Source organism: Sciurus vulgaris (genome assembly GCF_902686455.1).
Source record: "Sciurus vulgaris genome assembly, chromosome: 2".
In the NCBI taxonomy this organism is placed as follows: Eukaryota; Metazoa; Chordata; class Mammalia; order Rodentia; family Sciuridae; genus Sciurus; species Sciurus vulgaris.
Genome location: NC_136462.1, coordinates 149,786,316 through 149,808,556, shown reverse-complemented (window position 1 = coordinate 149,808,556; position 22,241 = coordinate 149,786,316). Strand labels below are relative to the sequence as shown.

The window sequence follows — 22,241 nt, the reverse complement described above, 5'->3', positions numbered from 1 at the left end:
GCATCAGCACCACTGTGAGAGAAGCCACTGAACCCTATTTACTACAGCCACTTCAAAGCGAAGCCACATACTATTCAACCTTATGGAAAAAAATTTTAAAAACTTGTTGATATTATTCTCGTCAGTCCCTCTAATCCAGATATAAACTTGTAGTGAAGTTCTGGAATAAGCTGAAAAATTAGTTAATATATGTGAAATTGCTGTAACATTCTATGGGGGTTAAAAGGAGAAAGAAAGATTAGGCAAAAGGGAGAGGAAAAAACTGAAAAAAGAAAAGATAGAAAAGAATGATACATATCAAAGTAAAAAGGAGAAAAAGATGGATGGGGGATTTGAGCCAGTAGCAGATGGTGTAAGAGGGAGAATAGGGGGTAAGAGGAATAAGTATAAACCAGAGCTAAGAAAACAAAGATAGAAGAAATATGTCATTAGAAAAAAATACATTCAAATGGGTTGAAGATATAACCCATGTGACTATTAGGGTATAACTATTGATCATGATAAATGGGTTGTAGCTCAAGGGTAGAGCACTTGCCTCACATGCATGAGGCACCGATCCTCAGCGCCACATAAATAAATAAAATAAAGGTATTGTGTCCATCTACAACTAAAAACAAAAAATTTAAAAAAAAAGAGTGATATGTATAATCAAAGTTGACCTTAGAGTTATTTATAGCAAACCATGCTGAGGTGAAGAAAGTTCTTGTTGGATACTGATAGGTACCCAAGCAAAATCTATGAGGGTGGGTCAAATAGGATTAAAATGGCATGCTACAGATCTAAAGGCAACTCTCGGTCATATTGGCTTGTGCTCACTGGTTTTAATCAGAACTTGTGTTTTTATAGCTTTTATGGTTGGTAAGTTTTGCTTCTAATTATTCTGTCTACCTGAATCTTGGAATGTCTGGTGTGTATAAAGATTACAAAAGTCCCCTCTTTAGGGTAATTCATGTTCTTATCAGCAGGGAGGAATCTTAAATTCCTTCACCCTAAGAGTAGTTCTACAGATAACAGGTTGTTTGCCAGGGTATGTAACATATCCTATTAAGCCAGCACAAGGCCAGACTGGTCTTAGGTAATTGCTTTTTGAGTAAATTGCTTTTTAAGAGAAAATAGAATGCCAGTTCACAGGCCTAGTCTATAGAATTATCCTCTTATCTTCATGTTCCTACTTCTGTCTACCTGTCAATCTGGGGACAGTGACCCACAGTTGGTGAGATGGCAGCTTTCTTGTGGGCAGTGAGTGTCAATAATAAATCCAGCCTTGAATCTTTGTTCTTAGGGTCTTGTTTTTTGTTTTTGTTTTTTTGTATCAGAGATTGAGCCCAGGTGCTTAACACTAAGCCATATCCCCAGCCCTTTTTATATTTCACTTTGAGATAGGGTCTCACTAAGTTGCTTAGGGCCTTGCCTAGTTGCTGAGGCTGGCTTTGAACTTGCAATCCTCCTGCCTTAGCCTCCCTAGCTGCTGGGATTACAGGCATGAATCACTGCACTCGACCATTCTTAGGGTCTTGATATCACAGTACAAGTAAAGAATTTAGTTACAGTCCCAGAGTTACCTTACAGAATATCCCACATAAGGGAAATTTTCTAAAATCTCTACCAAGATAAGACTTCTAGACAACTGGCTTACAGTTATTATTATTATTATTATTGAATTGATCTTGTTTTGTTAATACTGTGGCTGCTAGGAAACTCCAGGTTAAATGTACTGTTTTTTTACAGTAATTTTGAGACTTTGTAGTAAGTTTTATCTTTGCATAAGTTTGTTCTCTCTTTTGTGTGTCATTCAATAGAGCATGTTAAAAGTAATATTTTTTATTTCAAAAGATAATATTCTTTAAGGGAAACCCAAGTCTCACTCATAAAATCACCACTCATAAAATCATGTGGAAGGAAAATAATTGTTTTCTTCTGAAGTCGTTTTCCTTTTGGAGGTTCCCTGCCACCTGCGGGCAGTGATCTTAAACCAAGGTTCACGGCCACATCACTTGATACTTTGGGGATGATTTGAGCTAAAATAAAGTCAGACACTGACGCCATACTGAAGGCCAATCTTTCTGTCAAAGAAGGAAGATCATTTTTAATAACTGCAAATCCTCAGATACATTGTTAAACCATCACTCCTATTTTTAGAAAACTGCACAACCCACCCCCCCATTTTTGGAATTTGCACCCGGGTCTCCTTTCTTTTCTAGAGACCATAACCTGCAGGAGAAGCTGCCCTAATCGTCCTGTATTGTTCTCAGCCTCAGTGTTGTTCTTGGCTCCTCCACTAATGCTATTGCTTCCTGCCTGCCGAGTGTGCTTCCTCCCTTTCTAGATTAAATAGGACCTATCCCATGGGACAAAAATGGGACTTTTCAGGTGGGGTTTTGAGGCTTTGGTGAGTTGAGGGTGGGAGGAAACGGGAAGGGTGGCTTTTGAAAACACCTCTGGGCTGGGCTGTTTCTTTTGCAGAGAAGGCCTTGGGTAAGGCAGGCTTCCCAAGTGGTGGTGCGTGCAAGCTCCAGATGCCAGGCTCCGCTGGTCCCCGATGGCAGTGCTGGTGCTCTGCAGTCTCCTCTGAGCAGTGAAGACCACAAGACTTTGCTTTTTCTTGCATTTTCTTTGCATTTCTTTCTTTTGTGACTCAACTCATCTAAGTGAAGTAAAAGGGTGTGTAACTCTATACACATGATAGTTCTTAATGTTTTGAAATTTCCTCTTGGTATAGCAGGATGAGACAAATTGTTCAAAAGTTTATTCAGCTTCTTCCTGAGCTTGTTGTGAGCTGGTGGCTTTCATACTCCCTGTCCTCATTGTTTTTGCTCCCAATGGGGAAAAGGCTTCCTTGTGACTCAGAAGCCAGTTCTTCCACATCCAATTATTTCTTTGAAGAAAAGGGGGAGCAAACTGCTTCCTATTTTTTTTTTTTTTTTTTGACTTTTCCTTCTCCGTTATGGAAAGATTCAGCCCAAGTGAGGTAGGCGTACAAACCTTTGTCTTTTTCCAGGTTGGAAGCTTTTGCTTCTTTTTAAAATGTCATTACTCTGTCTCTCATTCATGAAGGACACACTAAGAGTTCATTCACTGTTGTCCTTCCCAGGCCAGAGTTCAAATCCCCTCTGAGGGTGCTTATCCGGGAGGTAGGAAATCTGAGACACACCATTGTCTGTTCCCTTAAAACTTTGGGATGCTCTGGGGGCCTCCATGGCTGCCACGTGCACTTAGAACAGCGCACCTTCCCTCCGCTTCACTCTTTCAAGGCTTGTGCCGTGTTCATTGAGCTAAACACAGCGCAGGTCTACTACAGACCCAGCATCTATTTCCAAGTGGGCTCCTTTCCCTGGATGTCCACAGGCCCTGCAATTAGGTCCTAATCTGAACTGATGCTCTTCCTTTGAAAGTTGGATAGGTGTCTAGCATTGCCTTGTTATGTGACTCACCACTTTCACAGTTACTCTGATTTTAAACCTTAGAACTTTTTTTTTTAGTAGAGGACTTTTTTTTAACTTTTATTTTTTGACAAGGTCTTGCTAAATTGCAGAGGTTGACCTGGAACTTGTGATCCTCCTGCCTCCACCTCCCAAATAGCTGGGATTATAGGCATGCACTACTAGGGACAAAGGCACATCCCCAGTGACCTGCCTTCTCCAATCCACACCCTACCTGACTACGGTTTCCACCCAGTTAATCCATTCAAGTGGATTAATGCACTGATTAGGTTAAGGCTCTCATAACTCAAGTCATTTTTTACCTTTAAATTTTCTTGCATTGTCTTACACATGAGCTTTTGGGGAGCCCCTCATATCTAAACCATAACAAAAGTAACCCCATGTGTTTGAGAAAAGTACAAAGCAGGAAATAAGTCACCTGAAATCTCAGCCTCTAGAAAGAACCAGTATAAATATTTCCTTCCCATCTTTTTCCTAATCACATATTTCTTCCCTCTCTATCTTCAGTCATTCCATATATGCTGTTCTGCAGACGTGTTTTCACTAATAACACAGCTTCTAAGGCTCCCCATTGTGTTGGTGATTTTCCAACTCATTGCTTCTGTCACTCAGAGAATTCCAAGGAACTTGGGAGCTCTGTGTTGGAAACTAGTGGCAAAGACCAAAATATGCATTTCTTATTTTCTACCTACCTTCCTGTGTTATATGAACTTTAGAAACACTTGACTAGATTATGTTCTTTATTTCAACCAGGAATCATGAAATTTCTAGAATGATTTGGATGAGGAGAGGCATTTTGATAAAATTTCATCCTGAAAATAAGGTATTTCATAGTCTTCAGGAGCACTCTTCAAAATTCAAAATGAACAAATGTGCCTGAGTATAGGAAAGTCCCCTCTTTCTTCTTTCCATGTTCTCTGGTCACCATGTCCTTCCCACAGGCAATCTGCATTACCTGTTTCTTATGAGTACCTCATTTTAAGCTTATTTAGCATTTAAACAAATGCTAAAATGTTAACATATGTATATTGTTTTGAATTATGCTTTCCCCCAACTTATCAATTTACCTTAGTATTTTTTGAATATCTGCACATGAAAAATCTTTTTTATGGTACATAACTTTTTTTTTTTTTTGGGTGCTGGGGATTGAACCTACGGCCTTGTCATGCGAGGCAAGCACTCTACCAGCTGATCTATATCCCCAGCCCCTATGGTACATAACTTTTAAAAAGAGATTAAAATCCAAAAACAACAACAACAACATAACCTTTTTAGACCAGTTTCAGGTTCAGAACAAAAACAAGAGGAAGGTACAAAGGTACAAAGAATTCTCATTATTTCTTCCCCCGCTACCCCACACAAGACGCTCCCCCGTTATTAACGTCCCCCACCAGAGTGGTACATTTGTTACAACTGATGAGCCTACATTGACACATCCTAATCACCCATACCCATTGTTTATATTTGGGGTCACTCTTGGTCTTAAACATTTTATGGGTTTTGATAAATGTACAATGGCATGAATCCACCATTATAAAATCATAGGAGTATATTTTCACTGCCCTAAAACCCCTCTCTTCTCTACCTACTCTCTCTCCATCCCACCAATCCTGGGCAACCATTGACCTTTTTACTGTCTCCATAGTTTTACTTTTTCCAGAATATCATATACAAGGAATCGCACAGTTTATAGCCCTTTCTGAATGGTTTCCTTCACATAGCAATGTGCATCGAATGTGCCTCCATGTCTTTTCATGGCTTGGCAGCTCATCCCTTTTTGGTGCTGAATAAAATTCCATTGTCTGGATGTACTAGTTCATGCATTCACCTACTGAGGGACATCTTGGTTGCTTTCAAATTTTGGCAATTACAAATACAGCTGCCATAAATATCCATCTGAAAATTTTTGTGTAGACAAAAGTGTTCATCCCTTTGGGTAAATACCAAGGAATATGATTGCTAGAGCTTATGGTAAAAATATTGTTTAGTTTTCAAAGAATCTGCCAAATTATCTTCCAGTGTGGTATACCATTTTGCCTTCCCACCACCAGCAATGCATAGAGTTCCTATTGTTCCATATCCTTGTTAGTTTTTGGTGATGCCACTTCTGGATTTTGGCCACTCCAAATGCAGACATTCTTGTTATTTTAATTGGCATTTCCCTGATGGCCTGCATCTTTATGTATGCTTATTTGTCAACTATATATCTTCTTTGGTGAGGGCTCTGTTAAGGTCTTTGACCCACTTTTAAGTCAGGTTGGTTGTTTTCTTATAGTATTTTAAGGGTTCTTTATATATTTTGGATAATAGCCTTTTATCAGGTGTGTGTTTTGCAATTTTTATGCCATTCTGTTCTTTTCCTTTTCATTCTCTTGATACTGTATTCACATAGTAGGAAGTTTTCAGTTCTTTCTTTCATGGATTATGTCTTTGGTGTTGTATCTAAAAAAGTCATTGGCTGCAAGCACGAGGTCCTGGGTTCAATCCTTAGCATCGCAAAAAATAAAAAATAAAATAAAAAAATAAAGTCATTGGCATACCCAAAGCCATCTGGGTTTTCTTTTATGTTATCTTCTAGTGTTTTATAGTTTCACATTTTATATTTAGGCCTATGATCCACTTGGAGTTAATTTTTGTGTATATGGTATATGGTCTGCATCTAGTTTCACTTTTATGCATGTAGATGTCCAACTATTCCAGCCCCATTTGATTAAAAGACTTTTAAAAAATTTTATTGGTGCATAATGATTATATAGAATAGTGGATCTCATTGTGGCATATAACATAATTTGATCAATTTTATTCCTCAGAACTTCCCCTTGCCCTTCCCTTTAATGCCTTTCCTCTATTCTCCTAGTCTCTCTGTTATTTTCATGAGGTCCCATTTATCATTTCCTTTTTTCTTTTTTTTCTAGTTCCCACATATGAGAGAAAATATACAACCTTTGACTTTCTGAGTCTGGCTTATTTCACTTAACATAAAGCTCTCCAGTTCCATCCATTTTCCTGAAAATGACATAATTTTGTTCTTTATGGCTGAATAAAACTCCATTGTACATATATGCCATATTTTTTTTATCCATTCATCTATTGACAGACACCTCGCCTGGTTCCACAGTTTGGCTATTGTGAAACATGCTTGCTATAAACATGCGTATATATGTATCGCTATAGTATGCTGACTTTAATTCTTTAGGATAAATACCAAGGAATGGTATAGCTGGTCATATAGTGGTTGCATTCCTAGTCTTATGAGGAACCGTCACACTGATTTCCATGGTGGTTGTACTAATTTAGAATCCCTCTAATTTATCATCAACAGTGTTGTAAGAGTTCCTTTTCCCCCACGTCCTCTCCAGCATTTATTATTTGTCTTCTTAATGATTATCATTCTAACTCAGTGAGATGAAATCTCAGTGTAATTTTGATTTGCTTGCACTTCCCTGGTTTCTAAAGACGTTAAACACTTTTTCATTTGATTGTTGGCCATTTTTACTTCTTTCAAGAAGTGTATTTAGTTCATTTGACTGTTTATTGATTGAGTTTTTAAAAATCGGTATTTTTAAAATTCTTTATGTATTCTGGATATTAATCTTTTGTCGGAAGAGTAGTTGGCAAAGATTTTCTCCCATTCTGTAGGCTCTCTCTTCATGTTATTTATCATTTCCTTTGATGTGTGGAAGCTTTTAAATTTGATGTCATCCCATTTGTTGATTCTTGGTATTATTTTTCTGAGCTATAGGAGTTCTGTTGAGGAGTGGTTGCCTGTACCTATATGTTGGAGTGTTTCCTGTTTTCTTCTAGACATTGCTAAGTTTCTGGTCTTACTAATAGGTCTTTGATCCATTTTGAGTTGACTTTTGTGCAGGATGAGAAATAGAACTCTAGTCTCATTCTTCTACTTCTGGATGTCTAGTTTTCCCAGTATCATTTGTTAAAAAGGCTTCCTTTTCTCCAATATGTTTTAGGCATCTTTGTCAAGGATCAGATGACTGTATCTGTGGGTTTGTTTTTGTGTCTTCTATTCTGTTCCACTGGTCTACATGTCTTGTTTTAATGCCAATATCATGCTGTTTTTTATTATGGCTCTGTAGTATACATTTGAAAATGGATATTGTGATGCCTCCAACATTGCTTTTTTGACTTAGAACTGTTTTGGCAATTCTGGGTCTTGTTTTTCCATATGAATTTCAGGACTGTCTTTTCTAGTTTTGTGAAGAGTGTCATTGGTATTTTAATGGGATTTGCACTGAATCTATGGATTACTTTTGGTAATTAATGCCATTTTAATATAATTCTACCTATCCATGAACATGGAAGGTCTTAAGAAGACTATATTTGCTCCATTGTTTTGCTTTTGCTCCTTTGTTAAAGATCAGTTGATTGTATGAATATGGGCTTTCTATTCTGTTTCATTAATACATTTTATCTAATTTTTTCCCACTAATACCATACCCTCTTGATTACTCTATAGTGAGTCAGGTAATATCAGTTTTCCAATTCTGTTCCTGTCTTTCAACTTTGTATTGGCTATTCTGGGTCTTTTGCTCCTTCAATAAAATGAGAATCAGTTTATCACTATCCACAGAATTACTTGCTGGGAGTTTGATTGGGGTTGCTTCGAATCTATAGATCAACTTGGAAAGAAATGACATCCTGGCAACATTGAGTCTTCCTACTCATGAACAGGACTATTATCTCCATTTATTTAGTTCTTCTGTGATTTCTTTCACCAGAGTTTTGTAGCTTTTTTTCATATAAGTCTTATACATATTTTTTTAGGTTGATACCTAAGTATTTCATTTCTGGATGGTGGGGAACAATGCAAATAATAAATTTTTTTTCTAGAATAAACCCATGTTATTGACTTTATTATGAAATTTAACACTCAAAGATTTTGGTACAATTGAGAAGGATTTGTAGGTTAGAATTTCTCAACCCATGACCCTCTGAAGGATACAAGATGACTGCTTTAAAAAATAGTCATGGGGCTGAGGTTGTGGCTCAGTGGTAGAGCGCTGGTCTAGCATGTGTAAGGCACTGGGTTCGAGTCTTGGCACCACGTATAAATAAATAAAATAAAGGTCAACATCTAAAAACAAATTGTAACTTGTAAGTTAAATGAGTTCATGTGAAACCAAATAATGCCAAAAACAAAACTATAAAATCCTTTGCAAAAATAAATTACAATAACACACTACACATGTGGGATATAGATGTAGTTGAACAGGTATGTGTGATATGGTTGGGGCTCCCAAAAGTTTAAGGGATGGAGACCAACAAAGGTTTTTTAAAAAAATAGCTCTACCTTACTCTTAATTGGCCTGTCCTACATGTTGAATGGATGAATAGATGGATGGAAGGATGGGTGGGTAGACAGATGGGAGGATGGAGATTCTGAGTCCCAGGTCTAGAGCTGACTTCTTTCCTGGAATGAATTTATCCAAGGGTTCTTCCCTCAGCCTTGAATGGGCAGCTCTATCCACTTATAGGTCTTCCTGCTGAATTATTAAGTCAAAGATTATAGAGTGCTGACCTTCTCTGTTGCTACCTCCAAAGGATACAATTCTTATAATATAAATTGATCCACAGTCTAACTGCTTTGTGTGCCAAGATATTGCCATAAATGGTTATTATTTTTATTTTTTTATTGAAAAAAAAATTTTTTTTTTGTAGTATTGGGGATTTAACCCAACATGTCTTGTGTGCATCAGGCTGGTTATTGTTTTTAATTTTAAAGTCTACTTGCTCTTGTATATTTACTTTGTATCATGTATCCTTGCTATAATTGCTTATAAGTTCCAGGAGTTTTTTTGTTGTTGTTGTTGTTGTTGTTGCAATTGATTCTTTCAGCTCTTTTAGATGATCATGTCATCTGCAAACAAAGTTTTATTTTTTTCCTTTCCAATCAATATATCTTTTTTCTTCTTTTTTGTACTCGGGCATTAAACCCAGGGGTACTTTTCCACTGAATTACCTCCCTAGTCCTTTTTAATTTTTATTTTGAGACAACGTCTTGCTAAATTGCTGAGGTTAGTCTCAAACTTGCAATCCTTCTGCCTCAGACTTCCAAGTTCATCAAATTACAGAGATGGGATCTTGCTGCTCACACTAGTATTGAACTCCTGGGCTCAAGCAGTCTTCCTGCCTCAGCCTCCCAAGTGCTGGGATTACAGGCACATGCTACTGTGCCTGATTTCCAATCAGTCTGTCTTTTGTTTCTTTTTCTTGTCTTACTACTTAGCTAGGACTTCCTGAAAAGGAGTGGAAGCAAGGATATCCTTACATTTTTCTGCTTAGTGGGAAAGCTTCTAGTTTCTCACCATTAAACATGATGTTAGCTATAGGTTTTTGGTAAATATTGTTTATTGAGCTGAAGGAGTTCCCCTTTATTCCTAGTTTACTGAGAGGTTTTATCATGAGTGGATATTAGGCTTCCATGTTTTATATACTACTCAGAAAGACTTTTCTTTATGTGGTGCTGAGGATCAAACCAAGTGCCTCACACATGCTAGGTTAGTGCTCTAGCACTGAGCCACAACCCCAGCCCTCAGAAAGACTTTCCATATTGAAAGACAAAACATTCTCCTAGATGCATGTTACCAGGCATGTATTTTTTAAAAATTATGATTTCAGCATGTAGGAAAGTATAGCAATAAATACTCTCAAAAACCAATGCTTCAGTTTGGTTTTAGTTTAGTTTTTTTTTGTTTGTTTGTTTTGTTTTTTTTTGGTGGTGGAGACTGAACTCAGGGGCATTCAACCACTGAGCCAGATCCCATCCCTATTTTGTATTTTATTCAGAGACAGAGTCTCACTGAGTTGCTTAGCACCTTGCATTTGCTGAGGCTGGCTTTGAACTCTCGATCCTCCTGCCTCAGCCTCCCAGGCTGCTAGAATTACAGGTGTGTGTCACTGTGCCCAGCTAGGTCTTCTTTTTTTTTTTTTCCCCCCCATTGAGAACAAAAAATGTAGAGATAGTTGCTTTTGAAGGTCTCCTCAGTACTGAAACCCTCTCCAACTTCCAAGGTCACTGCCATCAGGAAGTTGGAGTGTATGCTTCTGGTCTTGATTAGAAACCTCATTAGTTTTGTGGGACTGGGTGTGGCTCAGTAGTAGAACACTTGCCCGGCATGTACCAGGCCCTGTTGGATCCCCAGCACCATCAAAAAGTGGGGGAATTCCACCAGAAAACTCTTAGAACTCATAAGTGAATTCAGTAAAGTAGTAGGTTACAAGATCAATGCCCATAAATCCAACGCATTTTTATACATAAGTGATGAACCTTCAGAAAGAGAAATTAGGAAAACTACCCCATTCACAATAGCCTCGAAAAAAAATAAAATACTTGGGAAACAATCTCACAAAAGAGGTGAAAGACCTCTACAATGAGAACTACAGAACACTAAAGAAAGAAATTAAAGAAAACCTTAGAAGATGGAAAGATCTTCCATGTTCTTGGATAGGAAGAATTAATATTGTCAAAATGGCCATACTACCTAAAGTGCTATACAAATTCAATGCAATTCCTCGACTCGGAGCAACCACTGGGGCTCCGGCGGCTGCCCATGGGAGGAGTGGCGAGGAGAGCTGTGTGGACTCAGAACACTGGGGCCTGCCCTGAGGAGGAGGAGGAGGAACGTGGCCGCTTGGATTCGGAGTGACTGCACCAGAGCTACAGGCGGTTGCCAGAGGAGAAGCTCTGTGGCGAGCTGTTTGGACTCAGAACGACTGCTTCTGAACACCGGGGCCTGCCCTGAGGACGAGGAGGAGGAAGAGGAGCGCGGCCGCTTGGATTCAGAGTGACTACACCAGAGCTACAGGCGGTTGCCAGAGGAGGGGCTGCGTGGTGAGCTGTTTGGACTCAGACCACTTCTGAACACCGGGGCCTGCCCGGAGGAGTAGGAGGAGGAGGAGGAGGAGCACGGCGGGTCATTTGGACTCGCAGTGACTGCATTAGCGTTCCAGGCGGCTGCTCAGAGGAGAAGGCGAGTGGTGAGTTGTTTGGACTTAAAGTGACAGCTCCTGAACACAGGGGGGCTGCCTGGAGGAGAAGCATGGTGGGTCGCTTGTTCTTGAGTGGCCGCACCAGAGCTCCGGGTGGTTGCCCAGAGGACCCGTGCAGCAGGTCACGTGGATTCAGAGCCACTCAGAGCGACCGCTCCTGAACACCCGGGGGGTTATCTGGAGAAGGAGGAGGAACGGGGAGGGTCACATCGACTCAGAGTGATTGATTGCCCAGAGCTATGGGTGGTTGGTGGGAGGTGGAGGCACGAAGTGAGTTTCTTGGACTCCTAGTGACTGCACCGGAATACTGGGCGGCTGTCTGGAGGAAGAGGCGTGTGGCGGCTCTCTGGGACTCAGAGCGATTGTACGGGGCCCCAGGCGGCTGCTCAGAGGAAGGGCCGCATAGCCAGGCGATTAGGTACAGAGCAGGGTCCCAGGATCTAGGAGGCTTCTTGGTGGAAGAGCCGCACAGAGACAGGCTTAGGGTGGAGCGAAGGTTCCAGGCCTGCGGGCAGATTCTCTGAGGAGGGGCAGCCTAAGGAGATTCACCTGCGAAGGGTGAGGCTCCCAGGCCCAGGAGGTAGGGCCGGGCCCCTGGGAACTTTGCAGAGGAAGGCAGCCCAGCCCAGGTGGTAGCTGTAAATTGAGGGGAACCTCTAGGAAGGAACTGACCAGTGAGACCTCCCCACCGGGTGAGTCTTCCCTGCCGGGTGAGGTTTCCCCACAAGGACGGTAAAACCAGAGACTCAGGCCCAAACAGGCCTTGCCTCAGCCCACAGCCTAGGTCCCCTTTGGATGACCATTGGTCAACAAGTGGAGGCACCTCTGCCCACTAGCAGGGATTATACCCCACCTGAAGGCCACCACTCCTAGAGAGGCAGCTTCCTTGTGGAGCACCGCATTATCAACTTCCTTCAAGACTTCAGCCTACTGAAGGCTAAGGGGGGATATACTAGAAATCTTCAGGGACATTGTAAGTCAATAGAGGAAATCTGCAATATCTCAGCAGTCCACTGAAACCTGAACAATATGAGAAAACAAGGAAATAAAATGCTGTAAACAAATCTAGATGTTACATCAATAAAACCCAATGACAGCATGGCAGAAGAAATGACAGAAAAGGAGTTCAGAATGTACATAATTAAAATGATCAGAGAAGCAAACGATGAGATGAAAGAGCAAATGCAAGCATTGAATGATTGCACCAATCGACAGTTAAAAGAGCAAATACAGGAAGCAAAAGATCATTTCAATAAAGAGTTAGAGATATTGAAAAAAAACCAAACAGAAATCCTTGACATGAAGGAAACAATAAACCAAATTAAGAACTCCATAGAAAGCATATCCAATAGGATAGAACACCTGGAAGACAGAACCTCAGACATTGAAGACAAAATATTTAACCTTGAAAACAAAGTTGAACAAACAGAGAAGATGGTAAGAAATCATGAACAGAATCTACAAGAACTATGGGATATCATGAAAAGGCCAAATTTAAGAATTATTGGGGTTGAGGAAGGCCTAGAGAAACAAGTCAAAGGAATGAACAATCTATTCAATGAAATATTATCAGAAAATTTCCCAAATCTGAAGAATGAAATGGAAAATCAAGTTCAAGAGGCTTATAGGACTCCAAATACACAAAATTACAACAGACCCACACCAAGGCACATTATAATGAAAATACCTAACATACAAAATAAAGACAGAATTTTAATGGCTGTGAGAGAAAAGAACCAAATTACATTCAGGGGGAAACCAATACGGATATCAGCAGATTTTTCAATCCAGACCCTAAAAGCTACAAGGGCCTAGAACAACATTTTTCAAGCCCTGAAAGAAAATGGATGCCAACCGAGAATCTTATACCCAGCAAAACTTACCTTCAAATTTGACGATGAAATAAAATGCTTCCATGATAAACAAAAGCTAAAAGAATTTACAAAAAGAAAGCCAGCATTACAGAACATTCTCAGCAAAATATTCCATGAGGAAGAGATGAAAAACAAAGAAGCAAATCAGCAAAGGGAGGAATTATCCTAACGGAATTGTCAAATAAAGGAGGAAACAAGTTGTGTCAAACAAATAAATAAATAAAATTCAAAAAATGAACCAAATGACCGGGAAACCAAATCATATCTCTATAATAACCCTGAATGTTAATGGCCTGAATTAATCAACCAAAAGACATAGACTGGCAGATTGGATTAAAAAGAAAGATCCAACAATATGTTGCCTGCAAGAGACTCACCTCATAGAAAAAGATACCCATAGACTAAAGGTGAAAGGATGGGGAAAAACATACCATGCACATGGACTCAGCAAAAAAGCTGGAGTATCCATCCTCATTTCAGATAATGTGGACTTCAAGCCAAAGTTAGTCAGAAGGGATAAAGAAGGTCATTTCATACTGCTTAAGGGAAGCATAAATCAGCAAGATATAACAATCATAAACATCTATGCCCCAAACAGTGGCTCATCCATATACGTCAAACAAATCCTTCTCAATTTCAGAAACCAAATAGACCATAACACAATAATAGTAGGTGATTTTAACACGCCTCTCTCACCACTAGACAGATCTTTCAGACAAAAATTGAACAAAGAAACCATAGATCTCAATAACACAATCAATAATTTAGACTTAACAGACATTTATAGAATATACCATCCAACCAAGAGCGAATACACTTTCTTCTCAGCAGCACATGGATCCTTCTCTAAAATAGACCATATATTATGCCACAAAGCTAATGTTAGCAAATACAAGAAGATAGAGACACTACCATGTATTCTATCAGATCATAATGGATTGAAGTTAGAAATAAATGAAAGAGTAAAACACAGAAACTATTCCAACATCTGGAGATTAAACAATATGCTATTATATGATGAATGGATAACAGAAGATATTAGGAAGGAAATTAAAAAATTCTTAGAGGTAAATGAGAACAAAGAAACATCATATCAAAATCTCTGGGACACTATGAAAGCAGTACTTAGAGGGAAATTTATTTCATGGAGCGCATTTAATAAAAGAAGTAAAACTCAACAAATAAACGACCTAACACTACAGCTCAAAGCCCTAGAAAAAGAAGAACAGAACAGCACCAAAAGTAGTAGAAGACAGGAAATAGTTAAACTCAGAGCTGAAATCAATGAAATTGAAACAAAAGAAACAATACAAAAAATTGACAAAATAAATAGTTGGTTCTTTGAAAAAATAAACAAAATTGATAAACCTTTAGCCACACTAACAAAGAGAAGACGAGAGAAAACCCAAATCACTAAAATTCGGAATGAACAAGGAAATATCACAACAGACAGGATTGAAATACAAAACATAATTAGAAGCTATTTTGAAAATCTATACTCCAACAAAAGAGAAAATTTCGAAGACATCAACAGGTTTCTAGAGACATATGAATTGCCTAAACTGAACGAGGAGGACATAAACAATTTAAATAGACCAATTTCAAGTACTGAAATAGAAGAAGTCATCAAAGGCCTACCAACAAAGAAAAGTCCAGGACCAGATGGGTTTTCAGCCGAGTTCTACAAAACCTTTAAAGAAGAGCTCATTCCAATACTTCTCAAAGTATTCCATAAAATAGAAGAGGAGGGAACCCTCCCAAACTCATTCTATGAAGCCAATATCACACTGATACCTAAACCAGACAGAGACTCATCAAGGAAAGAAAACTTCAGACCAATATCCTTAATGAACATCGACGCAAAAATTCTCAACAAAATTTTAGCAAATCGCATACAAAAACATATTAAAAAGATAGTGCACCATGATCAAGTGGGTTTCATCCCAGGGATGCAAGGTTGGTTCAACATCAGGAAATCAATAAACGTAATTCACCATATTAATAGACTTAAAGTCAAGAATCACATGATTATTTCAATAGATGCAGAAAAAGCATTTGATAAAATACAGCACCCCTTCATGCTCAAAACACTAGAAAAAATAGGGATAGTGGGAACATTCCTTAATATTGTAAAGGCCATTTATGCTAAGCCCATGGCTAATATCATTCTAAATGGTGAAAAACTGAAAGCATTCCCCCTAAAAACTGGAACAAGGCAGGGATGCCCTCTTTCACCACTTCTATTCAACATTGTTATTGAGACTCTGGCCAGAGCAATTAGACAAACCAAAGAAATTAAAGGGATACGAATTGGAAAAGAAGAACTCAAACTATCCCTGTTCGCTGATGACATGATTATATATTTAGAGGAACCTGGAAATTCCACCAGAAAACTCTTAGAACTCATAAGTGAATTCAGTAAAGTAGCAGGTTACAAGATCAATGCCCATAAATCCAACGCATTTTTATACATAAGTGATGAATCTTCAGAAAGAGAAATTAGGAAAACTACCCCATTCACAATAGCCTCGAAAAAAAATAAAATACTTGGGAATCAATCTCACAAAAGAGGTGAAAGACCTCTACAATGAGAACTATACAACACTAAAGAAAGAAATTAAAGAACACCTTAGAAGACGGAAAGATTTTCCATGTTCTTGGATAGGAAGAATTAATATTGTCAAAATGGGGCACTGTAGGCTGGTGGGCTAGTGGGATGGCAGATGAGGAAGAAGACCCGACCTTTGAGGAGGAAAATGAAGAAATTGGAGGAGGTGCAGAAGGTGGGCAGGGTAAAAGAAAGAGACTTTTTTCTAAAGAATTACGATGTATGATGTATGGGTTTGGGGATGACCAGAACCCTTACACTGAGTCAGTGGATATTCTTGAAGACCTTGTCATAGAGTTCATCACCGAAATGACTCACAAGGCAATGTCAATTGGAAGACAAGGTCGAGTACAAGTTGAAGATATCGTCTTCTTGATTCGAAAGGACCCAAGGAAGTTTGCTAGGGTTAAAGACTTGCTTACTATGAATGAAGAGTTGAAACGAGCTAGAAAAGCATTTGATGAAGCAAACTATGGATCTTGATACTTTTTGTACTTTATGAAATTTTGTTATCTTCTGTGGAAATCATATAAAATAATTGTGTATTTTCTACAGTAATGTTCTAATATCTAGGCATGTGAATGAAAGATGGAGAAACAAAGTTTTCAGTCTTTATTTTCATGTCTTTGATTTTAGATCGATACTTGAGCCTTCAATTGCCTGCCTTTACACAACTATACTTGAATTACTTACTGGGTTTTAATGACTACACATACGTTAAAGTATCTTGAAAATTATGCAGTTCCTTCTGACTTTTGACTATCTAAAGGATGAAGCAGTATTTATGTATTAGATATATTTATGCCATTATAAGCTATACTACAGCTATTTAATATGTGAAATCTAAATGTCATTTCGACTGTGCCAGCTGAGACATATGCCTTACATATTCTAAAGTTTTTAGACAACTGTGGTCTGAGAGGTTAGTAAAGATAGTGAACTGGTTTGTGTTTCTTTTAAGGAGATGATATTTGAAACAAGTTTTTCTAAGAATGTTTATGTGTCTTAAAAGATAATTTGTTTTAATATTCTTTTCTAAAGTGATTTTTTTATTTTATTTTTTTAGAAACTTAAAGTTTCATGTTGATGCTTCCATGTTCAAAGGCCTTTTTGATTTAAAACCTTTTGGGACTTATATTACTTTTTAAGTTTTAAAACTCATTTTTCACGATCATCTATTTTCAGTAGCAGGAATGACAATGTTCAATGAGTTAATGGCAGGATAAGCATTTGGGGTAGCGTTATTAACATATTTGTAAGTACTCATGGAAATGTGTAGTTGACTAAAACCATATGTAACTACAGGAAACACTGTTGTAGTTCAGAATATACAGGTTTTGTGTGTAGTTTGCTTATTGCATTAAATTATTTACCTTAGCTTAAAATAAGGATTAAAATTGCATTTAAAGAGATCACTGAATGTTACTGTTTGTGAAACTGAACTTTTTGATTCCACTTATAAACTGTATCTATAAATCAGTACTTGGGAAAATTTTACTTTCTTAACCTATTGATACAAGGAATAAAGTATGATAAATTAAATAAATTAAAAAAAATAATATTGTCAAAATGGCCATACTACTTAAAGTGCTATACAAATTCAATGCAATTCCAATTAAAATCCCAATGACGTACCTTACAGAAATAGAGCAAGCAATTATGAAATTCATCTGGAAGAATAAGAAACCCAGAATAGCTAAAGCAATCCGTAGCAGGAAGAGTGAAACAGGGGGTATTGCAATACCAGATCTTCAACTCTACTACAAAGCAATAGTAACAAAAACGGCATGGTATTGGTACCAAAATAGAAAGGTAGATCAATGGTACAGAATAGAGGACACGGACACAAACCCAAATAAATACAATTTTCTCATACTAGACAAAGGGGCCAAAAATATGCAATGGAGAAAAGATAGCCTCTTCAACAAATGGTGCTGGGAGAATTGGAAATCCATATGCAACAGAATGAAACTAAACCCATATCTCTCACCATGCACGAAACTAAACTCAAAATGGATTAAGGACCTCGGAATCAGACCAGAGACCCTGCAGATTATAGAAGAAAAAGTAGGTCCAGATCTTCAACATGTCGGCCTAGGACCAGACTTCCTTAACAGGACTCCCATAGCACAAGAAATAAAAGCAAGAATCAATAACTGGGATAGATTCAAACTAAAAAGCTTTCTCTCAGCAAAGGAAACTATCAGCAGTGCGAAGAAAGAGCCTACAGAGTGGGAGAATATCTTTGCCAATCATACTTCAGATAGAGCACTAATCTCCAGAACCTATAAAGAACTCAAAAAACTCTACTCCAAGAATTCAAATAATCCAGTCGACAAATGGGCTAAGGAAATGAATAGACACTTCACAGAAGAAGATCTACAAGCAATCAACAAACATATGGAAAAATGTTCAACATCTCTAGTAATAAGAGAAATGCAAATCAAAACCACCCTAAGATTCCATCTCACCCCAATTAGAATGGCATTTATCAAGAATACGAGCAACAACAGGTGTTGGGGAGGATGTGGGGAGAAAGGTATACTCATACATTGCTGGTGGGGCTGCAAATTAGTGCAGCCACTCTGGAAAGCAGTGTGGAGATTCCTTAGAAAACTTGGAATGGACCCTCCATTTGACCCAGCTATCCCACTCCTTGGCCTATACCCAAAGGACTTAAAATCAGCATACTACAGAGATACAGCCACATCAATATTCATAGCTGCTCAATTCACAATAGCCAGACTGTGGAACCAACCTAGATGCCCTTCAATTGATGAGTGGATAAAGAAACTGTGGTATATATATATACAATGGAATATTACTCAGCCATAAAGAATGATAAAATTATGGCATTTGCAGGCAAATGGATGAAATTGGAGAATATCATGCTAAGTGAGATAAGCCAATCTCAAAAAGCCAAAGGACGAATGATATCGCTAATAAGTGGAGGATGACACATAATCGGGGGGAGGGAAGGGTTAGTGTTAGGGTTAGATTTAGGGTTAGGGAGGGGGGCAAGTATGGAGGAAGGAAGTGCTGTATAGAGGGAAAAGAGGGGTGGGAGGGGTGGGGGAAGGGAAAAAATAACAGAATGAATCAAACAACATTGTTCTATGTAAATTTATGATTACACAAATGGTATGCCTTTACGCCATGTACAAACAAACGACATGTATCCCATTTGTTTACAATAAAAAAAAAAAAAGAATGGAAAAAAAAAAGTGGGGGAAATAAAGGGGGAGAAGGCAATGTGAACATGGAAGCAGAGATAGGAATGTTGTATCTAACTGCCAAGGAACATCAAGGATTGCTGGCGGTTACCAAAAGCTAAGAATGAGGGATGGGATGGTTTCTCCCTCAGAGACTACAGAAGGAACCAAGCCCATTGACACCTTCTTTTCAGACTTCTGGCTGCAGGAACAAGGGGAGAATACATTTACTTTGTTTTAAGCCACCCAGTTGGTGATAATTTGTTAAAGGATTCCTTGGAAACTAACGTATCTTTTGTAGTCAACACTTGGAAGTGGCATTCGATCACGTTCGCCTATTCTTTGGCTGGAAGGAAGTCACTAGGTCCAGCCCAAAGCTGTGAATACCAGGGAGCAGGGATCATTGGATTCATCTTAGGAACTGTCTACCACAGCATGCCCCACTCAGAATACCATTCAATTTCTTTATCCATTCTTCTATTGAAGATATTTAGACTGTTTCTACTTTTTCACCATGACAGAATTCTAGGGTAAAAATTCTTGAACATGACTTCTAATGCACTTTTATAAGATCCTATTTGATTTAAAAATAAAATTGCTGATTGGGAAAATTTATACTTTTTTTTTTTTCAAATTGCTCTCCAAAGTGGTTGAACCAATCATATGTTCCTATCATTAATGTTTGGAAGTTCTCCTTTTCCCACACTCCCATCAATACTTGGTATGATCAGACTTTAAAACTGTTGCTAATCTGAAGGGTATAAAAAAATAGTTTGTTTTGGGCCCTTATTTTTTTATAGGCATTTTAATATAAACTCTGGCTATGAATATTTTATTAGTTGTTTAGGCCATCTCCAAATTGGTGGCATATTTTTAAGCTTGGTTTATATCTTTTGTCATATGGAACTTTTATTTTATACTTCTTTTGTGCTAAAGCTTTGGTGTCACTTTAGGAATGTTCTATGTCAGTTGTTTTTTAAAAAAATATTTTTAGTTGTAGATGAACACAATACCTTTATTTTTTTATATGTGGAGCGAAGGATTGAACCCAGCGCCTCACGTGTGCAAGGCAAGTGCTCTACCACTGAGCCCTACATTTCAATTGTTAAAAGGATTTTTTTCTTACAGAGGAATCTTTAATCTATAATCTTTGTTGTTTTTATTTCTACTTATTTCTGCCATTATCTTTTGCAATTCATGCCTTTTCTTTTTGTCTGTCTTTAATTGGGTGCATTAATATTATATTTCTGTGCTTTGCTTTCCTTTCACTGATCTTGAGTTCCGTACTTTATTACTTTGACAATTTCCTTAAACTTTCCTGTTGAATATCTAAAACAAATATCTCCTGACCTCCTGAACATTTAGATTACCTGTTCTGTATACCTGCTTCCCTTCATTTCTGCTTGTCCCTGCTAATTTTTTTCCCCTCAGAATACATAGTGTTGTCCAGATGTTTACAGGTCTCCACTTACTTACCTTTCTGCGACCTAACATTTTTTTAAAGGACTTATCTTGTGGAAGTGCATCTCTTAGCATAGGGATCTGTGATGAACTGTATGTTTGAAATTATCTTTATTTTACCTTCATCTTGAATTACAGTTTAGTTAGGTAAGTAATTTTAGGTTGACAGTTTTCTTCAGTATTTTCAAAATGTTATTCTTTTTTCTTCTGGTTGTTACAGATGAAATGTCTGATAGCATTTGACTTCCTTTGTAAGGGATCTGTCTTTTCTCACAGTTTTTAAGTTCTACTATTTGTGCTCAATGTTACATGGTTTAATTGTGTTGTGTGTGTGGGTTTGTTTTATGGATTGCAATACATGAAAAACTCCAAAGGCCCATGTTGTAAAACCTGAGTCCTCAGTTTGGTGCTATTGGGAGGTAGTGGAAACTTTAACAGGTGGGGCCTAGAGGGAGATCCTCTGGTCATTGAGAGATGCCCTTGAAGGGGACAGTGGGATCCCCGTCCTTCCTCTTCCTCTCCTTCGCTTCCCTACCACAAGATTAGCAGCTTTGCTCCAGAATGGGCTCCCTTGATTGGCTACCACAGGTCCAAAGCAACAGGGCCTATGGATCATGGTCTGAAATCTCCAAAAGTGTGAGCCAAAATTGACATCTCACTTTATAAGCTGATCAGATACTTGTTACAGTAATGGAAAGCTAACACATATCATATTGGGAATTCAATGTGCGTTTTAAACCTGAGAACATGTGTCCATCAAATCATGAAGGACTCCCGATCTCCCTTTGCATAGTGCCTCTCCCCATTTAGTCTCCTTTCTGGATCTGTTAATTAAATGCATTTTAAAGTATTTCATCCTACCCTCATATTTTAAGTTTTCTTTTAGTATTTTTCATTTTTTTTTTAAGATTCTTTTTATAAAATTGTAAACAAATGGGGTACATCTAGTTTGTTTGTACACGACGTAGAGGCATACCATTTGTGTAATTATACATTTACATAGGGTAATGATGTTTGATTCATTCTGTTATTTTTCCTTCCCCCCACCCCTCCCACCCTTCTTTTCCCTCTATAGAGTCCCTCCTTCCACCATTCTTGCCTCCCTCCCACCCCCCATTATGTATCATCATCTGCTTATCAGTGAGATCATTTGTCTTTTGGTTTTTTGGGATTGGCTTATCTCACTTATCATGATATTCTCCAACTTCATCCATTTGCCTGCAAATGCCATAATTTTATTCTTCTTTATGGCTGAGTAATATTCCATTGTGTGTGTATATATAATTATAAATTATATAATTTATATAATTATATAAATTAATATAACAAATTATATAATAAATCAATTATATAATTTACTAATTTGGTGTATATATATATCACAGTTTCTTTATCCATTCATCAGTTGAAGGGCATCTAGGTTGGTTCCACAGTCTGGCTACTGTGAACTGAACAGCTATGAACATTGATGTGGCTGTATCTCTGTAGTATGCTGATTTTAAGTCCTTTGGGTATAGGCCAAGGAGTGGGATAGCTGGGTCAAATGGTGGTTCCACTCCAAGTTTTCTAAGGAATCTCCACACTGCTTTTCAGAGTGGTTGCACTAATTTGCAGCCCCACCAGCAATGTGTGAGTGTAC

At 38.1% G+C, this 22,241-nt stretch overlaps 1 protein-coding gene across 1 annotated transcript; it reads left to right on the top strand.

The window, feature by feature from the left end:
• The first annotated feature begins 16,015 nt into the window (after positions 1-16,015).
• Positions 16,016-17,439, top strand: LOC306653515 (transcription initiation factor TFIID subunit 13). Its single transcript, XM_079126526.1, has one exon. The coding sequence runs from the start codon at positions 16,038-16,040 to the stop codon at positions 16,410-16,412; it is 375 nt and encodes a 124-aa protein (XP_078982652.1). The 5' UTR covers positions 16,016-16,037; the 3' UTR covers positions 16,413-17,439.
• The last annotated feature ends 4,802 nt before the right edge of the window (positions 17,440-22,241 follow it).